This window comes from Psittacula echo (genome assembly GCF_963264785.1).
Source record: "Psittacula echo genome assembly, chromosome: 2".
NCBI classification, from domain to species: Eukaryota; Metazoa; Chordata; class Aves; order Psittaciformes; family Psittacidae; genus Psittacula; species Psittacula echo.
Window position 1 is genome coordinate 49,178,227 of NC_137737.1, and position 12,481 is coordinate 49,190,707.

Below are 12,481 nucleotides of genomic sequence, written 5' to 3' on the forward strand. Positions count from 1 at the left end.
CTAATTAATGTTTATTAAATGCTTTTAATACATAGGATATGACCTGATCATGCTTGTCTTATGATTTCCAATAATGTAATTCCACTGACATGCGAATCCCTCTTTACACTAAGATGAACATGCTCAGAATTAGGCAGAGAAATATCTCTACAGAAAAGGAAGGTTCCTTGCAAAGAATTTAAATTAAATAATAGTTATTACCTTGTAATTTATGATCTGAACACAAGCCCCTATTTTGGTAAATAAAGCTCAGATGATTTCTTGTGATGTGCATATTGCTAAAATTCAAATATTGTTGAACATATGTTGTTTTTCTGTTTAGCTGCTTTTTTTCTCTCTGTCAATCAAAGATACAAGTTTTTTCTAAGGAAATGTCATGTGTTGAAAACAACACTGATATCTGATACGTTTCCATCTGGACAAAGGTATCACTGTCTAATTTTTTTGCTCACCTTAGAAGCTGGTCGGAGGCTCGGTACTGTTAGCTGAACTCAACTCTCAAGCTTGCATTATTAATTTTGCATCATGATAAGATATTTACTCAAAGAAGCAGCTAGTTCTTTCCTTTAAAAATGATATTATTTGCAGGAATGACCACACGTTTTTTTCCCCAAAATGAAGTTATGCAAATCTGATCGACTAAAGTAAATGTTTCATAAAACCAATGACTGGTTAAATTGTGGGACTAAATTGTTTGTATATAAATATTACCTTTTATATTCCATTTGAGTTTTATGTAGATGAACACATTACTTTAATGACCTGCATTTACAGAGGGAGATGGGGAGAGTCTGACTCTGAAATCCTCAGCAGCCAGATGGCTGCCTTTTCTTGCATGAGATTAAAAGATGTTTCTCATTCACAGCCCTGCTTCGGAGGCAAATTAATATAGCCAGCTAAATTGCTTGTGTTTTTGGAATAAAATTTAAAGAGAACTTTTTAAAGCAATTGGTGTCACAGGTTCCTAGAGCAGATTGCTCTCCAGGTACAGCATGCTGGTTTTAAACATTCAGTAATTAATGGAAAGTATACCGTGTTAATTGACTGCTTCAGGAAAGGGAAATATAATGACTCCTTATTAATCATGAAAAGAGACATACAGCACGGAGGCACTGCAATAGTTGCACTAATGGTTGAGAAATGTTAATTAATGAAAAGAACAATGATGTAAGAAATTAGCTACATAATGCTTGCTGCGGATGGAGATTGTGTTTTAAACACGTTATTTAGCATGGCAGCCACTGGATGTTGCCTTAAATAGCAGGCACCTCTTACCCTTTTCTTCAGTCAGCTACGAAGTTCCAAATGCTGCTGGTGTTTTGGTTTTTAATGAGCCAAAATACGCTCTCCAAAACTACATTTTCTGAACCATTTTCAGTTTGAACTCTTGAACTGAGAACTATTCAAAGAGATTGACAGCGTTGCACTTACATAAAAATATTATCCAAGTGTAAGAGAGCATGTTAGTGTTTGTGCAGTGGGGAACACCTTCCTAGGTGGACTGAGCTAAATAGGTTTGCCAAGAAGATAACAGCATCATGACTTCTTTCCTCTTTATAATTTTTTCCACTTTTTAACCAATTACCTGTCCCCTGAAGAATTTAGAGCAAGCATCCTGAACAGTTCTGGCAGCTAATCCAACATCAGTAGTATGGAGCTCACAGTCTTTAACAGATTGAAGGCCAGTGAAGGTTTCCACCATCAATTTGTTGCAGCTTTAAGACAGCAACAGAGTGAGACACAATCATCACCCTGAACACATCGGAGCAGGTCAAACTATTGGTTACAAATAAATTGCCTAAAACTGTAACTAATTTTTTATTTTTCAGGATCAGGATTTGGTTCTTATGGATGTCTTCAGATCTGCATGCTCATTTGTGCAAGGAAATGTTAGCCCATGAAGCTTTGGGAAATTATTCACAATTCTGTGGGAATTTTGGCCACCTATGTCATTTATTATCTTGGCTGTGTGACTAAGGGATGGTACTAATGGATGATAAACGGTAAATACAGGTAGAATAAAGAAAGTTTTCACTTTAGATCTACCATTGCAAGTGTAAAATTATAGATGCATTAAAAAAATTCTGCTGAAGAGATGCTAAATGAACATTCATTGAACACAAATGTTTTTATAAAGAATAGATCTCAGCAAGAGGCCTCTGTTTGCAGTGACAGCAGACAGACACATATTCCTTAACTCAGTGGTGTCACAATAATCTAAAAGCATCATAGATGTGGAATCAGTCCATAGATGTATAATAACCCAACACTGCAATGCTCCATGCACCATAGGACAGGGACAGGAATGGTTTCATCCCTTATCCAGTCCATATGCTTGCCATCACTGATTTTCCCAGGGCAGATGTCTTGTGGCCATTCTTCCACCCATGTGTTTTATTGCTTCTGAATTTCTTTTCCAGATGGAACATCCTTGGGCTCCAAGGTGCTCTCCTCAGCTCCTTCATCGAACCCATGTACTTGCACAGCATCATTGTGGGGAGCCTCTACCACACTGGTCACCTTTCCCGGGTAATGAGCCATAGAATAGAAGACATTGGTCAACTGCCAGCTTCATACCGGCGCAATCAGCTGCTTCTCAGTGGTAAGCAAACACCTGCCTGCAAGACAAACGATCCCCTCTCCCATCACTAATTGTGCTGGTCACCAGCAGGAATGTTTACTTGTTTGTTAAGTGAACCATTAGCTCATGCTTCCTTTCTTCCTGCAGAGTATGAATTTGCAAAATGAAGAATCTGATGCATTTAAATCCAGTTCCTTTTTAATATGCAGTGACCACTAAAAGCATCAGTAGTGGATAGAAGCAGACTAGCAAAACAAACACTGTACAAAGAATTCTCAAAGTGGAAAAAAGGTGTATGACTAAGTAAAAGATTTATAAAAACCAGGGACAATGTTTTCAGTAAATATCAGGTTTTACATGGACAGTGGGATTGAGTGCACCCTCAGCAAGTTTGCCAATGACACCAAGCTGTGTGGTTCGGTTGATAGGCTGGAGGGAAGGGATGCCATCCAGAGGGACCTCGACACGCTTGTGAGGTGGGCTGATGCCAACCTTATGAAGTTTAACCATGCCAATTGCAAGGTCCTACACCTGGGTCAGAGCAATCCCAGGCACAGCTACAGGTTGGGCAGAGAAGAGATTCAGAGCAGCCCTGCAGAGAAGGACTTGGGGGTGTTGGTCGATGAGAAAATGAACATGAGCCTGCTTCAGTGTGCACTCACAGCCCAGAAAGCCAACCATATCCTGGGCTGCATCAAGAGGAACGTGACCAGCAGGTCGAAGGAGGTGATCCTGTCCCTCTACTCTGCTCTCGGGAGACCTCACTTGGAGTATTGTGTGCAGTTCTGGTGTCCTCAACATAAAAAGGACATGGAACTGTTGGAACAAGTCCAGAGGAGGCCACGAGGATGATCAGGGGACTGGAGCACCTCCCGTATGAAGAGAGGCTGAGAAAGTTGGGGCTGTTCAGCCTGGAGAAGAGAAGGCTGCATGGAGACCTCATAGCAGCCTTCCAGTATCTGAAGGGGGCCTATAAGGATGCTGGGGCGGGACTCTTCATCAGGGACTGTAGTGACAGGACAAGGGGTAACGGGTTAAAACTTAAACAGGGGAAGTTTAGATTGGATATAAGGAAGAAATTCTTTACTGTGAGGGTGGTGAGGCACTGGAATGGGTTGCCCAGGGAAGTTGTGAACGCTCAGTCCTTGGCGGTGTTCAAGGCCAGGTTGGACAGAGCCTTGGGTTTAGTGTGAGGTGTCCCTACCCATGGCAGGGTGGTTGGAACTAGATGATCTTAAGGTCCTTTCCAACCCTAACTATTCTATGATTCTATAATTCTTACTCGCTCCCATCCCACTCTTCCTCACCCAGTGTACACACGAATGTCAGTGAGGAGGCCAGCCCTCGCATCTCTGGCACCGTGCACGCAGCCCAGCCACCAGTGCCCCTGCTCCTTTACCACTTGCTAGCCATTGTGTTTGAAGCAAACAGTCATAAGAAAAGAGCTGTTCATTCATGCAGGAGACCATGGTCGAGAAGGTCAGAGACCTCAGCGAGGCATTGCTGTCATCACACGAGACTGCTGCCTGTTGTGTGACCATCTCTGTGGTTTCCAGCTATCTTTCAGACTACTTTCACTGCCATCACTTCTCCTCCCCAGTCCCTGTTCCTACTCCAATTCTCTGGTCCTTCTCCGTCCCCCTGACTCCCACTTCCTTAATCCCCAGCCAGGCAGCAGCTGTCCAGCCTCATCCCAGCAAAATCCCACAAAGTCTTGAATGCCTTCAGATCCTCATGAGGCATGTGAGTGCTAAGGTCCACCAGTTCTCCACAGGCTTAGACTCTTCCTTTACTCTTAGACTGAAAATTGCTCCTCAGAAGGATTCCCTGACACACCAATACAATGTCAAGGTTACAGAGTTGGGAGGTCAGGATGTTTTGGTGGGAGTACACCACTGACTTTCAAAGTCCTCTAGGTTCCTCAGTCAGGAGAGTGCTGATTTATCCCTTATTTATTTCACGTTCTTGTTTTGTTTTGGTTTTGTTTTAACATGTCCTTGTGACAAAATCAGTTTGTCTGAGGCAGAAGTGATACTTTAGCCACTGGGGAAATTCTCAGGTTCTGTGTGGTTAGTACATCTGGCAAGTGTGATGTGCATGTATGTGTTATGAGGTGAGTAGGTCAGAAGGCTCATCCTTATTTGAAGAGCTTATCTCCACTTTTTAACTCTTCAGTGCAGCTAGCCAAAGACTGCTCAATGCAAGTATCCAGGAAACTGTGCTCTCCATGCCTCTTCCATCCTATGTCCTCTCCTGTCCCTCCTGCCTTGGCCCGGACAGGACATGACTCAGCCCCCTCTGCCTTCCCACACCACATTATGGGAGGGACAGAAGGACTTGCAGCTGGTCAAGAAAAATCTCCTCATTTCCCAAATCTGGCTGTTATTTCAGCAGCACATCCCAGTCTGGTAGAAGCCCTTGCATCTAGTAGAAGCCTACTGGAGAAGCTGATGCCATCCTGTGCCAGCCATAACGCATTATAAGTTCATCCATACATTAAGATCAAAAATCACACCCACTTTCACTCTGTGGGATGTACAGGGAAACCCACCTGAACTGTTGAAAGGCTGAAAACACAATAAGGGATTTATTAAGAGATTTAACCACAGAACAGCCCTTGCTTTGCTGGGGTAGCCTTGCAGAGTTAAAGTAATAGCTCATATTGGCCCAAGTGTTTATTTATGTCCAAGAGTCATTGCCAGAGATTTCAAGGGAGATAGCAATGCATCAGAGGGATCCTTGTGTCACTTTAAATATCTGATTGTTTCATGGCTGTCTTCCTCCCTCCCAGAGACTTCTGTTTATAAAAGCTTTTGCTTTGCTTTGCTTTCAGCGGTGTTTGTGGGTTTTTCTCAGCCCAGGATAAGCAGTGGGAGGAATCTGTCTCTCTCTGTCTACATTGTTTTTGTCTCTAAAGCCATTATTTGTAATCTTCCCTCCCCCACATATTCCAGGGAGCCAATGCTGCTTAAAGCTTACATAGCTGAGCATTGTGCTATATCTCCCTTACCTGGAAAACTGTGCTGACAGCATATCCAGTGATAGAGGAGATGGGCAGCCAGCAAAAGCCATACCAAATGTGTTAGAGACCAAACCCCAGCAATCTCAGCCAGGCAACTCCATCTCCCACACTTGTCTCAGTGATCAGACCAGCCAGGCATTCCAAATTGCAGAGTCCTTCAAATATAAGCATGCCAATTATTTGTCACTTGATCATAGTAGTACAAGCTTTTCAAAGGAGAGGAGAGTCATGGTGTGTGATGAGATATCCTGAGACAACTCCTTGTTCCGTCAGAAAAATAACCAGTAATGTTTCCTGCTCATACCAGTCCCAGCCAGGTGGAAATCCACTCATTCACTAGGATTAATCTTGGGTGTACTTTTTAGAAGAAAGAAAAGCCCTACATCATTTTTATTTCATGTTCTCTTAAGATTGAGGCCATTCTAAATGGTATCTTGAAGAGGCATGAGGGTTTGCGAGGAGAGAGAGGAGAATGACAGCAGATTTCAGTTCATATCCCACAATACTCAAGTTCATATTATTTGTACAAAGAATTTTCCTTCCAGTTTCTACAGTCTCCTATTGTACTCGTTGTGTTGGTTTTAAGGAGGATGATTTACATGAAGGAGAGAAAATCATCTAGATTATTTGGGTGTTCTTTTTCAAATAAAATCAGAGCAATTCTTTGTTAAAAGAAAAACAACAATCAGAGGAGATACCTAGGCTGTATATTTGCATCTGTCATGAGTCTCGTGTTTTCTCTTTTAAAGCCTCTTCTCTTGCATTTGGAAAATGATGTGATGATATTATGTGTTACATAAACACATATATGTGATAGTTGTGAAGAGAAAACATGAAAGCCAAACCAGCATGGAGGGTTTTCCAGGCACTGCGGCAAGCATCCAGCTCTCACAGTGGTCCACTGAGAGCAGAGAGAGGTCCCAGGCTGGGCAGGGTGTACAGCCTCCACTTGGTGGGCACCCACAGCCTGCTCTGTCCTCCGTGCAGCCTTTCCTTCATTTCCTTTGGTCAGTGTTTTCACATTTGTATTTATTTAGTGGCCTGTAGCAACTTTGCTTGTCAGGGTGTTTGCTGTCGTGGTTTTTGGCACTTAAGTCCTCTAAGTTCTTGGGTGCTATCTCGACAGAGTGGTGCATAGTGTCAAACAGCTGATTTTGATCTGTTTGCATCTTGTTATGTATAGAGGCACTTGACTAGCGTCAGAGAGCTATCTGATTTTCAAGCTCTCGGTTTATATCCTGTTGCCTAGGTGAACCAGAGTTTTAGATGCAGACTGATCTGTTTTCTCACGGGGAAAAGAAATTGAGAGAGGTATTAATACAATATGAATGTGTTTACAAATCTTGGGTGACGTTATGACTTAGCTGTAATTCCCTTCTATACACAGTAGCAAGTTCAATCCCAGTGACTGAAATGATTTCAGCAATTCCAGCTTTGCCACCGATACAAAGTGGTAATGCCGCATATTTTTTTTCCCTTCAATGGCCACCTCTCTCTCTGTGCATGCTCATCTGGTCTGGCTCTTGCAGCTCCCTCCCAGCACACAGGGAACAGGAGTGGATAGGGAGCATGTCCCTCACTGATACTGCTCCCCATGCTGCTGAGAGGCCCCACGCAGGAGGTGCCTGCAGGGGCAACATCTCTGCCATAACTGACCCTGTGCAGCCCTCTGCTTCTCCCATGGTCTCCCTCAGGGGCTTACCAGGCTTGGCATGTTTAACATGGTGATGAATGCTGCATTCCCACCAACTCCCATCTCCTTCCCACTCTGCTGGAGATTAGCAGATGCTCATGATGTGCACTTGTTCCAAAACTAAGATCCCTGAGCAAGAAGGGGCACTTTGGAAAGGAGGGGCTTTGAGCTCTCTCCTTTAATCTCCTCCTCTCTGAACAGCCCATATCAGTACTTACCCCTCTCTGCAAAACTCTTTGAAACCCTTCAGCAAAAAACACAAAGGACGTTTCTCTGTTACCCTCCACCCAGGAGCAATGAAAGCAGGTCCCATCAAGCTGTGCAAACCATCAGCTGTTGCTGGAGCTACCACAAGCAGGGGCTCCGGTGGGAGCTGCCATTCGGAAGGAGAGATCCAGCCCTGGCCTGTGCTGCGGTGGCTGTGCCAGGCAGCTCCTCCCACCAGCACAGTCCCCACCTGCCTGTTCGCCACTCTGGCTTTTGTTGTCCAGGTTTGCAGGCTAGTGGCCCATGCGACAAATTAGTAGAGAGGGGTTCAACAGCTGAATGCAGACACACCGTCCAGTGCCCACCTTTCCAACAGATTCAGACTGCTTCAGGTCTCTTTGTCTTTCCAGCCTTGGAAGCTCTGAGTGTTGATTCTTTGCTCACAAAAGCACTAATGAGCAAGGCAAGGCAGAGCTCACTTGGTTGCATTTATCCTGTCCTGGAAAATGAACCAACCACTTTCTTTATTCCCCTTATTTCCTTGCAAGGACTAATCGTTCTCTGGTTCCAGGTATAAGGAATAAGAAAGCAACAGAGAGTCATGGAAAGGTTGAACTACACTAAATAGTTAAGAAGAGACAGGAATTTACCTCGTTAAAAATAACTCTGTCTCATACACACACCCACACCTGACCTTGCAGCCCTGATCTGCATTTAGAGCCAAGGGAGGTCTCACCCTTGTAGACTGTGGACTCCAGTATGTGATTCAGATGTCCAAAATTTGCTATGCGAATGACACAAAGGTCATACAGTCACCCCAGATGACTGAAAACATCATCATTGTAGCTGTCTAAAATTAAATAAGATGCATTCCACTTAAAGATGTCCAAAATGTTGCTATTAGGACAGTAACTATCTTTTGAAGAGATTGTTGCACCCATACAGGGTAGGAATCTTGCAGGTAGACACAAGGTGGGGAACAAGAGTTTTCTGTGTAGGTCTGCAATGTCTACAAGGTCATTATTAACTTGGCTCTAATAATCTCTCTCTGTGATGATGAAATGTGTGTTCTGTATTTCCTTATCCCCTGTTGATACCCCCTGTGATCTAGACTTCCTGTTAACAGCAAGGCCCCAGCAGTTAATAGCAGATAAATATGCTGGACTGTGGAAAGCTCACCTGGAGGAATTCATGGCAAAAGCACTTTGCTGCTTCGCTCCTTGTAAGAACCAGTTATGCCATTAAAGCCTTTCTGAAAGATTTCACTCAGCATCCGTCACACTGCTGTCAATAGCACACACTACATCTAATGGCTTTCCTTAGGCTAAAGAAAGGTTGTATGTAAGGTGGAAAAAGATCTATAGGAATTGCTAAATTATGTCTCTCTAAGGTACTCAGCCTGGTAACATTTAACCGGAGGTGATAACAGCACATACAGTACACAATGCTAGCGTGTTCGTTCGGGGATGTCCCATGTTCCACAACAGCTCACCACATTAGCAGCCTCTGAAGGTTTTAATGTTTAACTGGATATTACTGGTGTCCTTCTCTCCTGCCAGGGATTAGCCACGCTGATGCTCGGCAGCCCGGAAAATCTCCCAGCTTCAGTGTGAACTGGATTGTGGGGCACACCGACCTGGAGGTTATCAATGCCACAACGGGGAAGAGGACCTGTGGGACTCCCTCACGACTCTGCAAGCACATGTTCTTCACTCGGTGGGCAAAGCTTCATGAAAAGGTAGGTCTGATGAGCTGCCAGGACACTGCTGCCAGCCCCATGTGGGCTAGTCCTTACCCTGGTGTCAACCTTGTTTTAGCAATCTCATGATGAAGCTGCAGCCTCCACAGGTGTCCTGTGTCCCTCCTGATAATGCCTGGGAGAGGATTAGGAGCTGAGAGCCAGTGGGGTCAGCTGTGGGAGATGAGTCCAAAGAAAGCTGAGGTGGTTTTGGAGGGAAGATGGGTGTTCTGGCTGTCCTTGGCAATGGAGCCATGCTCAGATGAGCAGTCAAAAGCCACAAGACTGTAAAGTGTTCATACAAGCACAGCTGGGTAATCTTTTAAGCATTTTACCCCAAGTATCCCTTTGACTCTAAGGGGAGTATTCAACTCACTAGGTCTTAGAGGCCTGAGGGAAATATTTCTCATTGCTTTGGAGGCATCTACTTCACTTTATTGTTCCACAGGGATTTACACTCCCAACCTGAACCGATCCCACTCTCACACAAGTTAGCTAAAGCAAGTGCTATGGATTGCCCATTTCCCTCCTCTTCCCCACTCTCCCAGATCTGCTAATGCACCCATACAACAATACAGCTCGTAAGGTGAGTGGGCAGGTGCTGGAGGCTGTCTGATTTCACTACACTCAGCAGCAGTACAATTTAATGGCATTAAAACTACAGGCTGTATTTAATTATAATGGGCACCACACCTTGACAGCCCTGCTTTCTCTAGGGAAGATAACCATGAACTCCCCTTGTTTGAAACGGCACTAAAGTCAACCTGCCTTCACACTTAAGTTACTACCCACAAACAGGAAGCAGTGTCAAGACAGATGGATGACCAAAACCATGGTGGAGCCTGGAAATGCAGGACATATGGGAAAAAGCTTTATGTGGAATAAGGAAATTTTCCTCTCATTATTCCTGGTTCTGGAGTCTCCATTTCTCCTCTTACCTGACCCTTCAAGGAAGTGCTGAGGGAGAGAAGGACACAGATACAAAGGTGTTGAGCACCACGTCCAGGAGGAGCAGCAGGGAACATGCAAAGTGTCTCCTCAGCACACCTATTTTCACCGATAGAATATTAATTTGCCATAAGGAGGCTTGTAAAGACTTGTCCTGCAGTCCATGCAGAATGGGAGAAAACAAGGACAAGAAAAAAATATTTTATTAAGTGCCAAATCCTTTTCCCTGTTGGGAAATGAGTAGAAAAGAACAAGGCAGAGTGATGGCAGGGAAGTCTGGAGTCACTTCCACCAATGAAGTCATTTGGGAAAGCAGTCAGGCAGGGTGGGGAGGCAAGAGAACAAGTTGTTCTGCTCTGCAGGAGAGCCCAGGGAAGGAGGCTGGTGAGACTCATTCCATCCCAGCCAGTGGCATGACCTGTCCTAGCAGAGACCCTCCTGCTTGGTGGGGAGCAGAAGGAACCAACCTGGGCTTCATGCCCAGGGCTCAGCCATAGTTTGGTGGCACAGGTCCCAGCCTATTTATTGGACGGCAGGTGGCATGGGAAGGAGGGTGAGAATTAGTTAAGGGAACAAAATCTGAGGCAAGCTGGGCCCCAGGGCAGGTTATGGAGAGAACTATGGACGGGAGAGCTGGACTGCACCTGGCTCCCAGGAGGGATGGGGTTGGGCTGACCAGGAGGAAGTAACTCGTGGCTGAGGAGGGCACTTTGCTTTTGACAATGCAAAGCATTTGGTAATGTCATCATTGTCCACTTCTGGGGGTAAAGGGGCAGCTGGAGGGAAGCCACTGCCAGTGAGGCTAGCTTGTGGTCCCCTGATTCCTGGGCTGGCAGCATCACCCTCCCTCACCAGCTGGGCCGATGCACCCCCAAGCCAGAGCAGCCCCACAGTGCAGTAGCACCACATGGACTGGAGCTGTTCATTTCAGGCTCCTCATGTGCCTGTTCCTCTGTCTTTCAGCATCTCTCCCTTTTAGAGAGAAGGCAAAGAGTGTTGTTTGCTTGCCAGGCTGTGGTCTGAGGGTGTGTTGTCCTACAAGAGTGCTACTTCCTTGGCTTGTAAGCATTGGACTTTCACCCATCTGCTTGCTCTAAAGGCACTTTCCAAGACCTCAGTTTCTTTCATATAATGTCAAAGCCTTTCTGATGGTTTGGCACTGAGACTTGAACAGGTAGAGGAAGGCCTTTAGTCCTTTTACAAAGCAAAGGGTGCACATACTCACATGTCTGCTCCAGGTGATGAGGGGCAGTGGACATCTGGTGCTGTCTCCTAAGGCAGCTCCCAATGAGCAGCTCCGGTGTCCTACCAGAGCGCTCGTTTTCCCACACCAGCATGAATCCTGATGCTTGATTTCTGCCCTGTCCTAAGCAGCCTCCACCATTTCCAACAATAACAGATTAATAAGGGAAAAGGGGAGAGAGATTGTGGGAGGGGACCCTCCTTGTTGTGTCTCTTGGTGTTACTTGGAAGCACTGAGCTGCTCTACTTCCCAGGTAAAACTGAGCACATTCCTTAAGGCTCCCCAGAAAGGATTTTTCCCTTTTTTTGTCCCTAAAACTCATTTTACCTGGGAAGCAGGATTTTGCATTTGTAAAACACACCAAGATTTGCCACGGCCTATGCCTACTCCAAAGCAAAGCTGTTTACCCTGTTCCTCTCCACAATGGCTCAAAACCGTGTCACAGGCATTTATTGCTTCCCTGTATTTTTGTTGTTAAACCAAAAGCAAACACACAAAGCACAGTGATAGTTTGTTTGTTGCTTATGAAATGTAGACAGGAAGATTATACAGCTACTGAAGCCTCCTGTTTCCTTTGGCTTGTTGGTTGCTTTTTTTATTATTATATTATTTTTTCCCCCTTCCCTGGTTTGTGTTCTGCAGCTGAGCACACGAGTACCGAGCCATGGAGACCTGCCATCAGTGTACAGCGAGGCAAAGCTGGTGGCTCAGACATACCAGTCTGTCAAGCAGCAGCTGTTTAAAGCATTTCAGAAAGCTGGTCTGGGCACCTGGGTGAAGAAACCCCCAGAGCAAGATCAGTTCCTACTAACTGTATAAATCACTTGACACCTCTGCTACATGACTGGATCAAATCAGCTGGAGAGAAGGCTAGGCAGGACGCGTGAGCCGAGAGAATTGAAGCAGTCTGAGATTTAATAGCAACCTCCACAGGAATATTTGCTTTTAATTCTGCATTGGAAATACATGAATAGAAATGTGTCTGATGCACTGAACTCAACTGGAAAACTGCTTTTTCATTATCCCTTCCCAAGAATGTACCTGCCCAA

At 45.0% G+C, this 12,481-nt stretch overlaps 1 protein-coding gene across 1 annotated transcript in view; it reads left to right on the forward strand.

Moving 5' to 3' along the window:
- The window catches only part of ADARB2 (adenosine deaminase RNA specific B2 (inactive)), a gene marked incomplete at its 3' end in the record, with an annotated part of 310,942 nt that extends 298,691 nt beyond the window's left edge, over positions 1–12,251 (forward strand). The window contains exons 8-10 of the mRNA XM_080609828.1: positions 2,421–2,602; positions 9,063–9,241; positions 12,075–12,251. Of these exons, the coding sequence (XP_080465954.1) occupies positions 2,421–2,602; positions 9,063–9,241; positions 12,075–12,251 (538 nt within the window). The remainder of the gene's footprint in view (positions 1–2,420; positions 2,603–9,062; positions 9,242–12,074) is intronic.
- Positions 12,252–12,481: the final 230 nt, after the last annotated feature.